The 17,871-nt window shown below is 35.2% G+C and overlaps 1 protein-coding gene and 1 pseudogene across 1 annotated transcript; one reads left to right on the top strand and one right to left on the bottom strand.

Moving 5' to 3' along the window:
• Positions 1-8,791: 8,791 nt before the first annotated feature.
• On the bottom strand, positions 8,792-10,540 carry LOC142985898 (uncharacterized). Its single transcript, XM_076134140.1, has one exon. It carries the CDS (start codon positions 10,538-10,540, stop codon positions 8,792-8,794), a length of 1,749 nt encoding a protein of 582 aa, XP_075990255.1.
• Positions 10,541-14,341: 3,801 nt separating this feature from the next.
• LOC142985803 (uncharacterized) lies at positions 14,342-15,104 on the top strand (annotated as a pseudogene).
• Positions 15,105-17,871: the final 2,767 nt, after the last annotated feature.

A 17,871-nucleotide genomic window follows, 5' to 3' on the forward strand; every position in this document is an offset into this window, starting at 1 on the left:
GGAACCAAATTCGCGATTGACCAGGTGGAGATTAAAACTCTGTGAATATGATTTTATAGTCATATATAAAAAAGGTAAATCGAACACAAATGCTGATGCCCCTTCTCGGGTGGAGATCCATAATGAAGACACTAACACTCTAATAAATGAAATATTTTCCATAATGCCTAGCCCTACTGAGAATACCCCATCTCAAACGTCTTCCACGGCAACCGTACATACAAGCCATGAGCATCCTATATTAGAAGTGCACATTACAGACCGAATCTCTCAATAAGTTTCATAGGCAAATATGCTTTACTATAGTAGAAGATGTGAAACGCAAACCAGTAGTAACAAAACCGTTTGAGACACACACTCGCACAACTGTCCAAATATCGTCATCTGGTTTAGAAAATGATGTAGTTAACGCGACCAAAGAATACGTCAACCCGAAAGTAAAGACCGGTATTTTAATAAACCCTCCGCTTGCAATGTACTCCATTATACCAGTTATTCAGGATAAGTTCAAGAGTTCATCGATGAACCTTGTCTTGGCTAAAGTACTGTTAGAAGACGTCAAAGATTATTTACGCCAACAAGAAATTATTCAGCACTACCATGACGGAAAAACCAATCATCGTGGCATTTCAGAATGTTATTTAGCCCTTTCTAGAAAGTACTACTGGCCCAAAATGAAAGACCAAATTACTAAATTCATTAATGAATGTGTTATTTGCGGGCAAGCTAAATATGACCGAAGACCTATTAGACCCCAATTTAATATTGTACCTCCGGCTACTAAGCCATTCGAGATTGTTCATATGGATTTATTTACCGTTCATAAAGGAAAATATATTACCTTCATAGATGTTTTCACTAAGTATGGACAGGCGTACCATCTTCGCGATAGCACTGGCGTGAGCATCCTTCAGGCTTTGTTACAATTTTGTACCCACCATGGAGTTCCCTTAACGTTAGTAACTGACAATGGAACCGAATTTACGAACCAGCTCTTTGCTGAATTCACTCGTCTTCATAAAATTAATCATCATAGAGTTTTACCGCACTCTCCTAATGACAATGGAAATATCGAACGCTTCCACTCAACTATCCTTGAACATATTAGAATATTAAAATTGCAGCACAAAGACGAACCTATAATTAATCTCATGCCATACGCTATTATTGGATATAACAGTTCAATACACAGCTTTACTAGATGTAGACCTTTTGATTTACTAACCGGACATTTTGATCCCCGAGATATCTTAGATATAAATTTTACACAGCAGCTGTTGCAGCAATACGTTCAAAATCATAAAGCACAAATGTAGGTAAACCCGAGGTAGATTACGTCCCTCAACAACAGGTATTTATAAAAAATCCCTCTGCTGATCGCAAAAAAACTGCTCCACGTTATACGCAAGACACTATCTTAGCGGATTTACCTGTACACGTCTATACATCCAAAAAGCGAGGACCTGTAGCCAAAAATAGATTAAAAAGAGGTCATCAAGCCCCTAACTTGTTACAGGATTCTACTATCGCTGCTACTTTGCAAGAGCCGGTCAGAGGAGATAAAACTTGAAACTGTGGCTAATGGACCAGGGTTATTACCTTATAAACTCGGACAAACGAGGATGACCACTCATCATCATACATTCCTTCAATATGTTAATCTCAAAGAAATGGATATGTTACTGTAAAAGCCCGAACTGTGGTAAATCCTAAGATTTTCCGGTAAAACCTAAGATTTACCAACTCTCAATGGTAAAAGTCTGAACAATTATTTTATTTCGAACTTTTACCACTATTCACTTGATAGATCTTAGGATTTACATAATCACACGTGTTATAAAGAAGGAATTTTGGGCAAACCGACATGTGTAGGTTAGGTTAGAAGGCTGAGGTGGGAGCGAGCGAAGTGAAGCTCCCACCTTAGCCTTCGTGGTTATTTTTTCTATACCACCCAGTAGGAGGAGCCCCGCGAAGCGGGGCTCCGGCGACATCTCGACATCATCAAGTGAATAGAGGTAAAAGTTCGAAATAAAAGTATTGTTCGGACTTTTACCATTGAGAGTTAGTAAATCTTAGGTTTTACCGGAAAATCTTAGAATTTACCACTGGTCGGGCTTTTACAGTAACAGATACGCAACTTATATTACTGCAGAACCAGTTGTTAGAATACAAAAGTCAGCTTAGTAACGACATGCATACTGTGCACGATGAACGCATAAATAACTTTTGTAAATAGTAAATTAGGCACATAAACGCATAAAGTAATACGTAAAGATTAGATTGCACATTGTTTACATAAATATATAAATAATAGCATATTTTAAATAATAATTGACATTTAAATTCTTACTTTATACGTTTATGTCAAATTCATAATTTAAAAATATTATTAACAACCTTTTGTTTACGTAGAACTTTGTAGAAACACGAATATTATTATTAGAACCTTCCAGTTAATAAGAATCATACGAAGGAACAATCGCGAAACAATGAGCGCCGGCGATCCTTCGATCTAAACACACCGATCGTTCCCGAAAGATGAAGAATGAGAAAGACGTATTGGCAAAACGCGTATGCGCGAGCGAGACGGACAATCTCTAGAACATCGCGCGGCGCGACACGGCGCGCTTGATCTTTCGCTATGATTCTAGAAGCAATGTTTGTGAATATAAATATGGACGCGCGCCGAGTAGCGGCAGTTTAAGTTTAAACTCATCGAGTGAATATCACATCGGAGAAAGAAGAAAAGTACATAGTGAATAAACCGTACAATGTAAAGTATATGAACAGTGTATAGTAAACTAGCTGACCCGCGCAACTTCGCTTGCGCCACATAAGAGAGAATGGGTCAGAATTTTCCATGTTTTTGTAACACTTTTTACTGTTACTCTGCTCCTATTGGTCGTAGCGTGATGATATAAAATATGCTTTTTTTCACGAAAAATATTCTCAAAATTATTTATATCTCTTAGTATAACGAATTCGCGCTAAGGCATATCCGCCATTAAAACAGTTGCCATGACAACGGAATTTTGTTACTTCAATGTCATTATAATATTGATTTTTCGCGACTTCGTTGCATTTTTTGAATTTTCCCGGAAAATGCGTCATTTTCCCGGGGTAAAAAGTAGCCTATGTCCTTTCTCGGGTATCAAAGTATCTCCATACCAAATTTCATGCAAATTGGTTCAGTAGTTTAGACGTGATTGAGTAGCAGACAGACAGACAGACAGACAGACAGACAGACAGAGTTACTTTCGCATTTATAATATTAGTATGGATAGTTTATAATACAGTCCACTTTGAAGAATTGAAGAAAATAAAATAAATATATTACTTCGCAACCGGTGTTCTTATTGAAAGAATAGTAATCCTCCACACATACATTATTTGAGTTCCAAATTAATTACCTTACTAACAAACTTTACAAAGTCTCGATTCAGTTAAAGTCATTGGAACCTGATCGTGTTAAAAGAGGTTTGGTAGATAGTCTCGGATCAGTGATTAAAAGCATAACTGGTAATTAAGATTACAGTGATGCAATAAAATACGAACATGCTATTCAAGTAGTACAAGATAATGATGGTAAATTAGTAAATTAATTTAACAATCAAATTAGCCTTAACAAAGAGTAGATGTGTAAACATAACAGCGTCAGCCCACGGCCTCGCGGTCCAAGGGGCCTCGCGCCATGGAGATTTATGTATTACTTAAACCTAAGCCATGAACGCGCCGAAAAAAGTGCTTGCGTCGCTATCACACGTGAGAAATCCCTGCTGTAATGCACGTCACCACTGGCCTAAAAAAGGGTATTCCCCTGAAATTGCGTTCCTATCGCTAGCGAAGAATTTCCGCTGCGCGGCGCCGCACTGTGGATCGAAAATCGGCTGTAGAAGACATAGGATCTCGATGTCGTGAATGTTATTTTTTTTTATGGAAATGTATTCTGCTGATCATTACTGTTCTATAAAATGTCATATGAAGTAATTGTGTGCACAAATGGAAGAGTTATAATTTTTTTAAGAAAATTTTGTATGGAGCTGACATGAAAAATGAGAATATCTCTGGAATCGCAAGGTTGGCCGTTATATCCTTGCACACTGATATAGTAGTATTTATTTGTGAATTTTTGACATACTTTATATCGCGGCATCACTTGCGATTTTTTTTCTAAAAATCGTCAAGTCATCGTTTTGTTTATGATACATTGTAATGCTTAAGTATGACAATAACAAGTGTAATTTACAATATTTTTTATGTTTAGACCAAAACGTTCTAAGACATCACAAAATCGTACTACTTCTCCTAGAATGGTGTTCTTTGTTTCGGGCCTCTGAAGTTACTTCCGAAAGACTTCCAATTGGTACAATATCATTTAGTGCAATTATGTCCCCTCCGTGAATCAACAATTTGTGGACGGTTGATGATATGTAGTACCCATCATACAGTTCCACGTATTTTTCATCGGTTGTTACAGCGTATTCTTTAATTACGGCACGTCTACAAACTCTCCAGATGTGATAGCTCTCAGAAATCACAGCAAACCTGCGTATTCGGTCTTCATCTTATCCAAATACCGAACTTGTAACGATAGGATAAAAAAATGATATTAATATCAAACTGGGGATTAGACGGTGCATCTAATCAAAGTAGATATAAGCAAAACATAGAGAGTGTTCAAGATGATTCCAGCATATTTATGACCTCTTTGGTTCCATTAAGGTTGATAGCTGACGGTGATACCGTATGGGTGAATCCAAAACCCTACCCACCTCCAGTCCAGTTTAGTTTTTCGAAAGCATCCAAAGAAGTTGTCATAAAGGAAAAAACTGCTATGGATAACAATATTGAAGCTCTCGTTACGGATAAAAAAATTGCAGCTCTCGTTCCCTCGAAATGTCAGGGACATGAAATTAGTTACCAATTAATGATGACGATGATTAACGGCAAAATTTGTATAGATATGTACAAAGAAGCGAAGTCAATGGGGCCTGCTACATGTGTTTGGCTAAGACCATATAAATGAATAAGTTAGATGCCATTGCGTCAAAAACCATTTCTTCTGGTGTGTATGAGTTCGGATTATCATCATTTCATGCCCGCATAAATGTGATGGAACAATTTTTACACATACTGTATCGTCTCGACTTCAAAAAGTGGTCTGCTAGAGGAGAAGACCACCAAGAGTTATTGCATCCACAAAAAAAAACATGTCCAAGATGATTCAAAGCTGATCTTTGCATTAGATGAAGACATAATACGCAGATTTGCTGTGATTCTGAGAGCTATCACATCTGGAGAGTTTGTAGACGTGCCGTAATTAAAGAATACGCTATAACAACCGATGAAAAATACGTGGAACTGTATGATGGGTACTACATATCATCAACCGTCCATAAATTGTTGATTCACGGAGGGGACATAATTGCACTAAATGATATTGTACCAATTGGAAGTCTTTCGGAAGAAACTTCAGAGGCCTGAAACAAAGATTATACTAGGTTCAGAGAACACCATTCTAGGAGAAGTAGTACGATTTTGTGATTTCTTAGAACGTTTTGGTCTAAACATAAAAAATATTGTAAATTACACTTGTTATTGTCATACTTAAGCATTACAATGTATCATAAACAAAATATTTTTTTTGAAAATTTTGACGATTTTTAGAAAAAAAATCGCAAGTGATGCCGCGATATTAAGTATGTCAAAAATTCACAAATAAATACTACTATATCAGTGCGCAAGGATATAACGGCCAACCTTGCGATTCCAGAGATATTCTCATTTTTCATGTTAGCTCCAAACAAAATTTTCTTAAAAAAATTATAACTCTTCTATTTGTGCACACAATTACTTCATATGACATTTTATAGAACAGTAATGATCAGCAGAATACATTTCCATAAAAAAAAATAACATTCACGACATCGAGATCCTATGTCTTCTACAGCCGATTTTCGATCCACCGTGCGCCGCCCAAAACAAAATAGGGTATTCCCCGTTCGTCAAATAACAGCCCCGGTGTACGGGACACCGCAACTTTTTGACGATTTGTTTTCATGCTGTTGGTCGTCAAAGCAAAGCGTATAGTCTACTTGGGTTGACTTGTCGTGTATAAGTGATAATATCTTTTTTTTTATGTGACATTCTATTTAAGAAATTAAATCTGTGGTTTACTGTTTCAATACGCCGTTTTGTAACTATAACTACTTATAAAATAATAGATACTTGTACTAACTATTGATTTATTGTTTGTGATCTGAAGAAAAATAATTGTACCGGGATTAAGTGAAAGGTAAGAAATCATTTTATTTACACATAATACTTCTTTTTTTGACTTCAAATGTTTATTTTATTATCTGATCGAGGAATGTAGGTTTTATTTTCAATAAATTTAAATTAATATTTAAAACTTTTTTTTTATAAGAAAAAAGCGTAAAGTGTACTAATTATCCAGTAGTATTACGTAGGTAACTAAACCCAGCAGACATAAAGTTACACGAGGCAGGGGAATTCTATATATCATGTGTCTGCCTTGTTTATGGACCACGAGAGCTAGTCTTATAAAGTATTATTGTTTTTGCCCACAGATTACTTATCATGTCAGGCTTAGGCCCTAAGAGAGATAGAGATGCTGGGAGGAAATGGGAATCCGGATCAGCAAAACGAAGAAGAAAAGCTGAAAGAGCAATATCAAACCAGGCGTTAAGTACAGGTGTGATGAAGTTTCTTAATCCAACTGCATCTGGTACGACAGAACCATCTGAATCGACAGCGTCGACTTCTAAAAAATATTCAGCCACGATTGAGATTCCTATGAATTTGAGAAGTACTGATGGAGAACCACTAAATACTGATACCGAACGACAGTCTGAAATTGATACAAAATCAATATCTAACGAATCAGATTCCGACGATGAAATTCCTGTGTTTCCAGAGAGCAATATTCTAGATCACGAAAAAAAATGAAAATTTGTTCTCCACCAACTAGCAGCGATGCGAGTGACGCAATGAAACAAGTATTTGATAATTTTGATCCAGGTATGTGGTCGTTGCCCATATCAGATGTTCAGCGTCATGATATAGTTCAGAACGGCCCCTCACAACAATTAAATATTGATGATGAAGATTATCCCAAAGACGACGACTGTAGGCACTTTTCAAATTTTCATTTCTCTAGAAAACTAAATAATGGTGAAATTCAACATCGTCGCTGGTTAGTTTATTCTAAGTCTCAAAATAAAGTATTCTGTTTTCCATGCAGACTTTTTGGCAATTCACAAACTCAGATGGTACAGGGAGGATGCTGTGACTGGAAACATTTAAGCAGTATTTTACAAAGACATGAGAATACCAAAGAACATATGGCATTTATGTTCCAATGGATAACATTAGAGAGAGGCATAAAACACGAGAAAACAATAGACAAAGAAAACGAAAGGCTTATTCGTGAATCTCAAAAACATTGGTACAATTTGTTTGAGAGGTTAATCGATATTATTAACTTCTTAGCCTCTCATAATCTTGCATTCAGAGGTCACAGAGAAACTATAAAGACAGACGGTGACTTCAGGAATAGTGGGAATTTTATTGATTTATTTAGATTGATATCAAAATTTGATCCTACTTTACGAGAACATATGAGACGTATTACTGACAAACAACTTGCGCATCATTATTTAAGTCACGACATACAAAATGAATTGATTACACTGATGTCAAAAACGGCAACTGATGAAGTGATTCGCAAATTAAAAGAGGCAAAATATTATTCTTTTTTGCTTGACTGCACTAGAGACTGTAGTAAAGTAGAACAAATGTCTGTGATCTTAAGATTTTGTAATACATCAACGGGCACAATAGAAGAACATTTTATTGGATTTCTTGCTGTAAGTGAGACAACAGGAGAATATTTAAGTAATACCATATTAGGCGAGCTAGAAAAGTATGGGTTAGATATTCAAAACTGCCGTGGCCAAGGATATGACAATGGCGCAAATATGGTAGGCATAAATAGTGTAGTCAAAACTCGAATATAAAATATAAATCCTAGGGCATTTTTCACGCCTTGCGGTTGTCATAGCTGAAATCTGCTGTTGGTAGACGCCGCTAATTCTTCGGTGTCAGCAAAAACATTTTTTGGTTTTATCCAAAAAAATTATTTGCTGTTTTCAGGTTCCAGCAAACGCTGGGAATTGGTCAAAGATAAATTAAAACTTACCATGAAGCCTTTATCGGATACGAGATGGGAAAGCAGAATCGAGGCAGTTAAGTCCATACTATTTCAATTTGATGATGTTGTAGGATGCATAGAAAGTTTGAAAAATCAAACAGATCAATCAGACACTCTCAGTGATTGTGATTAGGGATTGCAATCCGGTACAACCTTCAATCCGGCCGGATTCAGCCGGAATTACGAGAATTCCGCCGGATCCGGTCGGATCCGGCCGGATCGGTAATTTAGGTGTTCAACATAGCGCATATTTCTAAGTTCATGGCATAATATGTGGAAAAATCTACGGGGAAAAATAGAAACAATTTTGTGCGAAAATCAACTCTTATTTATTTATAATTATTATCAGTCAGTTATTACAGAATAATCAGTCTCAAATATAACAAACAACAGTGAATTATTTATGGTTTAAATTAAGTTTAACGTTTATTTTACCCGATCATAAAAACTAAAATAAATCAACATCAAAAATATACTACAGTCTAGTCTATAATCTTAATTAAAATTTTAAAAATCAACAACTTATGGATACTATTCCCTTGCATTAATCACAGCCATTCAAATCACAGATCCCCTATCTTGTTGGAAATACGCTCTTAGAAAACAAATTGTATTTATAGTATCGTCCTTTAGCCTACTTCGCAAGGAACTGCATATATAACCAGCGGCCGAAAAAGCCCTTTCAGCTTCAACACTGGTTGGTTTTACTGAAGTCAAAAAGTCGTATATTAGAGACAAGTATTTCCCTCTAACTCCTTCAGTTTCATAAGCGCTCATTTCTTTCTTAAGTATTTTTTCATAATCTAATACTCTATTTAACGGTTTGCGAAAGTCTTTTTTTTCCTGTTGTATTTTTATTTCCAGCTGTTCTTTTAGGGATAAGTTATCAGACAACAATCTCTCAGAATCAGAATCATCAGAAGCAGGTCCTACATCTTCAACTTCATTATCGTTTGTGATAACTTGGTTTAATATTTTTTTCATTTCTTGACGCATCAAATTCTTTTTTGGCATAGGAAATGTATTATCAGATAGTCTCATGTCACTATAGTATTTATTTGGATTGTTTAAATAAATTAATATACCTGTTATTACAATACTACGTCGTTCTTTAATCCTGTCACGCAATGCTTCAGCCAACTCAACACTTAAAATACTATTTATTCCATCCAGCTTTTCGAAAACAAATTTTAATATAGTTTCAGCAGTTATAAGGGTCGCATCTCGTCTGCATAGTGCCTCCACAGCCAATTTAAATGGCTGCAAACAATCAATCAAAACTTTCATCGTTGAACATTCTTCATCAGTGAATTTTACGTCGGACTGTATGTCAATCAAAGATTTATCTATGCAAACTTTTAAATCGTAGAACCTTTCAATCATATCAAGAAGACTATTCCAGCGTGTACGGCAGTCTAGAATTAGGCTCAGTTCTTTACCTTTTTCCTCTTTGATGTACTTCTGAAGGAATGTGTCATTTTTAGTGGGTGATTTCTTGAATAATTTTACAACTTTCCGCACTTTTGATAGGAGATCACTGTATTTAGTTACTATTTCAATGTCTGGAAAATCAGGATAGCTTATTATTACCGCCATGTCTGCAGTGCTTTCACTTGAATCAACAGGGTCTTCATCGTCATCCGATTCGTTAAAACGTGAGTCTATGGTTTCTTCTAACACGAGATTATGTTTTTTCTTGTATAAAATATCAACTACGGCCAGTTGCAATCCATGTGCGAAGCACAGTTGTTGATAACATGACACAAGTTTCCCAACTTTAACCATCACGCTGGCTCCATCGGTTGTTATTCCAACAACGTCAGTATCAAAGTCAATACCAAAACTGATCAAGCGATCTTTAACCAAACTAATAGTGTGTTCCGCATTACACGAGCCGCGTATTCGGATTAATCCGAAATTAAAATATTTTTCCTTATGATGAATATTAAGATTTAAATATCTGTGGTTTCTTTGAGATGTCCACTCATCGAACGTTAAAGAAAACTTTTGGTTTTGTTTCTTGAGATGTTCAAATTCAATTATCATTTCAGTTTTAACGGTATTTGCGAAATTTAAAATTATAGATCTTATTGTGTTGGGTGAATTCGGTGGTTTATAACCGCATTTAGCAAACAAATACCTTGTGTCTAAAGATGTGCAAAATGAACTTAAAGTATGCCCATCCTTACAAATCATCCTAGAAATCATTAATTCCATAGTTCTTTCTTTTTTAAAGTAATTGTCGATAGTATTTATTTTCTTTTTGGGTGTTTCTTCATCTTCTTTAGATGCCGATGTAGATGGCATAGAAATTAATTCTGAATAAGATCGTTTTGTTTGGATTTTCTCAAAAACATTGCTTGTAAAATCAATATTGTGTATTTTTTGTAAATGGACTTTTAAGCCTTTATAAGATCCTTTGCTTATTTTCAGCGTATGAGAACATATTGGACATGTTGCGCTAATGCCATGTTCACGTTTCAAATAATAATCCCATATGGATTTTTCTGTTATATTATCACAAAGCGACATAACGAACAAGATCGAAATACCTGAAATATCAAAGAGAAATGAGCTTGTTAATTTCATAACCCAATAACCAAGGTTATAAAAAAGAGAAATACGAGTAAAGCAGGTTAGGAAGCTATTTAGTATAGAGTATAGACTATCCCTGTTTGAGGCGCCGTATTAGTCTAATGAGTACATTTAATATAATTCAATGTAACAATAACTAGCGCTTAGATTATTGAACACATTTTTACGTGTTATAACTTATAAATTGTAACACACAAGTAAGATACGTAATGATTTACTTACAAATAGCTTTCACACAAACACAAACATGTTGATCACAATCAGATTCAACTGTCGACAGAATCACGGACGCCGGGCGCACGCGTTCGAGGTGGAGTGGGAGGGTAGCGGGTGGAAGGGACGCTTGACAATTTGTTCGGAACGGCAAGCGCACGCCTCGGTTGCATACGCCATGTTTTTTTAGTACTTCCGCACGATTTTGATATGAGAAATTACGTTTTTCTTAGTAAATCGGATCCGGCCACCGGATCCGGTGAAATTGTTGGATCCGGTAGACTACAAAAACGTACCGGATCCGCCGGACCGGATTGCAATCCCTAATTGTGATTCAGTATTAAACGAAATGCTTAGTTTAGAATTTGTAATATCTTTACATGTATGGTATGAATTGTTATCGCGTGTTAATGTGATAAGCAAACTATGGCAATCTGTACAAGTCCATTTGAGCATTGCCCTTAAACATTTGCATACATTTTGTGAATGGATCAAAGAATATCGGTAAACTGGATTTGAAAAATGCTTGTCTGATGCTCAACAATTTATTGACAGAAGCTGTTATGATCTGCCGAACGAATTTAAAAACAAAAGAGTAGTGAAAAAGAAAAGGGTCTTTGATTATGAGGGCGAGGATCAACCTATTCAGTGTCCCAAAAGCCGGTATGAAGTAAATTTTTTTAACACTATGCTTGATTCAATTATTACCAATATGGATTTGAGATTTATGGCTTTAAATCAACATCATGAAAATTTCGGTTTTCTGTATGATATAAGTAAATTAAAAAATATTCCACACAAACAAATATTAAAAAATTGACAAGATTTACACACAGTCCTACGAGTGGGTGAGAGCAGTGACTTTCAACCTTACGAATTATATGAAGAATTACAAATAATGATCCCTAATTTACCTAACTTTATAACAGACGTAAAACAGTTGCTTCAATACATTACACATAATAACTTAAAAGAAATATACCCAAACATTTACATCGTCATTAGAATATTATTAACAATACCAATTAGTACAGCCTCCGCTGAAAGGAGCTTCTCAAAATTAAAACTCATTAAGAATTATTTAAGGAGTACGATGTCACAGGAACGACTTTCTGCGGTCGCAATTTTGTCTATCGAGGCTGATATAGCATCCAAGCTAGATTACGAGCACGTAATTAAACAATTCAGCAGTGTAAAAAGTAGAAAATTTCTGTTCCTGTAATAATTAAATTAAATTGTTTTTTAACGTTGGTCTTAATATCTTAAATATTTTTAGGTTAGCCGATGTAATTTTTTTTTACCTAATTATATATAATCATATATGATAATACATAATTAGATAAAAACATTTTTCATCGGGTAGTTGTAAGTTTGACTATATTTTGCATGAATAAAAGTTTAATAATGAAATGACATATGTTTTTTATTTTAACAAATCTGTCTTTATGCCTGAGGAGAGGGCCTCGCAAAATGTATCTTGCCCACATAAAATTATGATCTGGCGCCGCTACTGAACAGCGTTATAGTACAATTTTGAAAATTAGAATAAGATTAACGAAACTATATAATTACTACGTAATAATACTCTTACTGGCTTTAGTATAATCCTCCTTACAAAGTTTGGTCAACTCTCGTCAATTATCAGTGAGAATGTAGAAGATCTAAAATTAGAATTAACTAGAATAGAGAATATGTTAGCTTTTATTCGTGCGTCTAGCACAGTTCATTCTATGATAGATGTAGATACTCTTAGGTCTATGATAACTTAGCTAGAAAATATATATAGTAGCGATGAAATATTACCACTGGAATTAAGAGAATATTATGATGTTATCCAACCCGGATCTTATTTTAATGAAAAGCAAATAGTTATAGTTTTTAGATTTCCTATAGTTTCTAAAAGTATATATAATTTATATAGGCTGTCCGTAGAACCCAATAAGAACCACCAAGCCCTTATATCATCCTATCCTTTCATAGCAACTAATAAGAACTCATTCATGTACATTGAAGCAGAATGCTCGAAGTTTAACAACTGGTATCTCTGTGAAAAAGAAGCAGTGCATTCAGGAACTCATTACAAATCAAGCCCTCAGAAGTTCGTGCCAATTTACCACAATATATTTGGGAAAAGAAGCTATGGAAAGATTAGACGATATCATTCCCAAATCCGACCAAGGTACAACTAGTTTGCGGAAGAGAAGACTACAGTTCCCTACAAGGAAGTTATCTTGTAACAATTCCTCTTAGCTGTTATCTCCGTACTAAAGAACTTACTATTATCAACGACAACGATCAAATACAGGGACAACCTCTGAAATTAGTTGATATTCCTTATGATGTGAAAGAACAAGATACTGCCTTACCGCAAGTTCATCTCAACACTATCGACTTAGGAAGACTGCACAGCATCCAGAGTCAAGGCATGACCCGTCAGCCAATACAACTTGACAAATCACAGTCAAACTTCATATATCATACAACTATACCCGTCTATATTATGCTGTTAAGCACAGGAGCACTAAGTTATGTTGTAGTGGGATATCGCAGGAAATGGTTCTGCAAGGGCGCAGAAGCATCCGGACGCAATGGACATACCTACGAGGAACCAGAAAAGGACAAGGATCATATGCCCAAGGGACACATCCCATAAAAAAATTCTCTCAAAGTCCTAAAATAGTTGCTGATCTGCAGGTGGAGATGTTACGCATAACTGTATAAGGCATATCGTCAATTCGGCACTTAATATTTCATAGTAACAAACATAGATTGCATCAGACATCGCGCGACGGAAACGACGAGCTTCGTATGCATTTTATGACGCACAACCTACATTTCCTAATTATTTCAAAATTAATATTTGTCATTCTATTTTCATACTTCGAATAGGCATTAGATTTAGTTCAATTAATGTAATTTTATTATAAATAAATTAAGTTAAAATCATTATTGGTTTTTTTTCAATCTCTTGCCTGCGGCTAACTTAATTTACTTATAAACACCGTACACTCCAAAATACTACTGGATATCAACAAAAAGCAAGCCTGGAAGGATTGGAAACATCAAAGAAGACGTAATTTGCACATCAAATCACGGCAGGGAAGCAATTACACGAATAACGTTTTGAGGTTAGACATAGACAATCTCACAAGCGATATTTAAGTAAGTAAGTTTTACAACTTACCGCAGATACACGATAAATAGTAACATAAGCGGACCACTTACGACTGTCATATACGTCGTAGTGTTGCCTGTGCATCTCGTTTTCGATTACGTTTTGTTTCACGTACACTTAATAAAATGGACGCACAATTCCAACTTTTATTCGATAAAATGAAACTCGAAATGCAACAACAGTCTGTGGATATTAAGGAATCCATTACTAATAATATAATGTCTAGACTGGATGAAAAACTAATCCCGATTATAGAAGAAAACAAAAGTTTAAAGCTAAAAATAGAAACTCAGGAAAAAGAGATAGAATACCTGAAAAAAGAAAAGAAGAAAAACAATATAATTATATTTGGCGTGGCGGAAATAGAAAAAACAACATTTGAATTAATTGAAAATGTAAGGAAAACGATTAAAAGCGATTTAAATATTAATATCGAAGAAAATTCAATAAACAATATATACCGAATAGGGAAAATAAGTATAGAAAGTAACAAACCAAGGCCAGTAGGTACTCTGCTCTTTCGTAAACGGATGGATAAAGAATGAGATAATGAGAAATAAAAAAGATCTCAAGGAAATATATGTCACTGAAGACTATTCAAAAGAAGTTCTGGCTAGAAGGAAGGCGTTGCAGGCAGACTTGATAGAAGAAAGGAAAAAAGGAAAAATAGCGTTCTTGAAATAAGCTTGTAGTGAAGGGAAAGAAAACTACTAACGACAAAAGAAAACGAGAAACTTCTTCTTCACCGCACTCGTTAGATTCTCAGGCTAAAAAACAGCTAGTTACCGCACCCTGTAAGGTTAATAGAACCAATACTTTTGACGTGATGAGAATGAGATCCAACTCTCTTACTAACGTCCCTACAAACAAGCAACAGTAGCAACTAATCCTCGGCAACCGGAAAAAACAAAACAACAAAACAAAGAAACAAAAATACATTCAACGGAAAAACTACACCCTCCCCCAAGCCGACTGGTCCTCGTGAGGGAAAACGACCACTATCCTCTAAGGATAAATAAACAAAATAGGAACAATAATTATGACATTTACATAGCGACGCTTAATGTACGATCACTAAGAACCCCAGAGAGACTTATCGAACTGGAAGTAGCAATCGATGAGATTAATTGGGATATTATAGGTATAAGCGAAGTGAGAAGACTAGGAAAAGGTATAGAAGATCATGGGAATTATATACTACATTATAAAGGCGAAACACCAGGGCAATACAGAGTCGGTTTCTTAATAAATAATAATAATAAATAAAATAAATTTAACCCATTAATGTCCCACTGCTGGGCAAGGGTCTCCTCCCGTAATGAGGGAGAGGTTAGGCCTTGAGTCCACCACGCTGGCCAAGTGCGAGTTGGGGACTTTGCATGCCTTCAAGTAATGTATTAAACAAATTTTAGGCATGCAAGGTTTCCTCACGATGTTTTCCTTCACCGTTGGAGCATGTGATAATTATTTCTAATACACACATAACTTCGAAAAGTCATTGGTGTGTTGCCTCGGGTTCGAACCTGCGACCACTTGCGTGGGAGGTGTCAACTTATACCACTCGGCTATCACTGTTTCTTAATAAAAAAGAAATATTTCGACCGAGTAGAGGAAGTGAAAGGCGTATCCGAAAGAATAGCAACACTCAACATTAAACTTCCTGTACAAAATAGCAGAGAGGAACCATGGACAATTATTCAGGTTTACTCGCCAACTGAACCAGATAAAAAACAGGATACGAACAAACTAGACGAATTCTACCAAAAATTACAAAGTACAAATAATGCTCACAAAAATATAATAATAATGGGTGACTTTAATGGACAGATGTGGAGAAGTCAAAATGGCGAAGAGTACACCGTTGGAAGATATGGGAATGGCAAAAGGAGCAAAAACGGAGAAAGATTAGTTAACTTTGGTCTAGGAAACAAACTAAGTATCCTGAATAGAAGAAGAATAAAAAATGGACGTAGACTTCACCCAATAGACTGTTTAAAAATGAAATTGATTTCATTATGACCAATAAACCAAAATATTTCAAAAATATGTCTGTTTTACATAATGTAAATTTCAACTCGGACCATAAAATGATTCGGGCTACGTTACGAGGGACACATACCAAGAAAAGTTTAAGGCGGTACACTAAATCGGTGCCTTATGTAAATATTAAAAATACCGCAGAGATTATAAGCAGTTTAAAAGAAACTCTAAAGAGAAGAGAAGAAAAAGAATTTAAAAACCAATCGAAGAGGCATATTGCGATTTTGTTAATACTCTCAAAACGGAAGTACGAAAAGTGTCTACAAATAATAAAGCCATAATATCCACCGAGACAATTAAATTACTTAAAGAAAGAAAGTTGCTCCTAAAAGGCAAGAAGATAAAAGAAAAACGAATTGAGATTGCAGAACTAAGTAAAAATATTAACAAAATCATAAGAAAAGATAGAAAACAAAAGAGGACTAACACTTTCCAATATCATATTAAGAAAACCTGTGGAATTAAATTCAAGCAAGAGTTGGATGCCAAATATAAAGGATAAAGAAGGCAGATCTACTACAAAAAGACTCGATATACTAAATATTGCTACGGAATATTATAAGGGACTATATGAAAGTAAAAACAATAAACCGAGTACGACTATGACAGGTGACATGCAAGATACTGAACCTATACCACCTATCTAAGAAGAAGAAATAGAAAGAGCTATAAGTCAAAGTCAAAGTCAAATATTCTTTATTTCATAAACTTTAACAAGTATTTGAAATCGTCAAAATATTTTTTATCTACCACCGTTTCGGAAAAGTTGTTGCTCGTGAGAAGAAACGGCAAGAAACTCACGGCTTGCTCTTTTTAAATGTCAATATTTCCAAATTAATAACAATGTCATAATAATGAAATATAACAAATTAAAAACAATGTCATAATATCAAATTGTAATACATTATTTTGAAATAGACTTGGTAGAAGCAGCACAGTCCCAAGCTTTGTTATCATCTAAATAATCTTTAATAGTATAATATCCCTTACGACATAAACTACTTTTAACTAATAACTTAAATTTATTGAGACTTAAATTTTGAATTTCACCCGGGATTTTATTGTGGAATCGCACACACTGACCTCTGAAGGATTTATTTATTTTTTGGTGCCTAGTGGCTGGGATAACAAGTTTGTCTTTGTTGAGTGTATTTGTTGTGCATGTCACTCTTTTTTTTAAAAAGGGCGATATTTTTATGTACATAAATTAAATTTTCATAAATATATTGACTTGCCACTGTCATTATATTTATTTCCTTGAATTTTTCCCTTAGTGAATGTCTACTTCCTAAATTATAAATTGCACGAATAGCCCTTTTCTGCAGCACAAAGATGGTTTGGGTGTCGGCAGCATTACCCCAGAGTAGAATTCCATAAGACATGACACTATGGAAGTAACTGAAGTAGACTAACCTAGCTGTTTCAATGTCAGTAAGTTGACGAATTTTTCTGACCGCGTAGGCTGCAGAACTAAGTCTATTCGCCAATTGTGATATATGTGGTCCCCACTGTAACTTACAATCTATTGTAATGCCTAAGAATTTAGCATTATCCACAAGGTCCAACACATCTTCCTTCATCTTTACTGCTGTTTTCACTGGTTTGACATTAGGTG

The sequence above is a fragment of the Anticarsia gemmatalis genome, chromosome W (assembly GCF_050436995.1).
Source record: "Anticarsia gemmatalis isolate Benzon Research Colony breed Stoneville strain chromosome W, ilAntGemm2 primary, whole genome shotgun sequence".
NCBI classification, from domain to species: Eukaryota; Metazoa; Arthropoda; class Insecta; order Lepidoptera; family Erebidae; genus Anticarsia; species Anticarsia gemmatalis.

What these genes read in the sequence shown, in the direction of transcription:
- LOC142985898 (XM_076134140.1), bottom strand. Translation starts at nt 10,540, where the DNA reads ATGCCATCTACATCGGCATCTAAAGAAGATGAAGAAACACCCAAAAAG.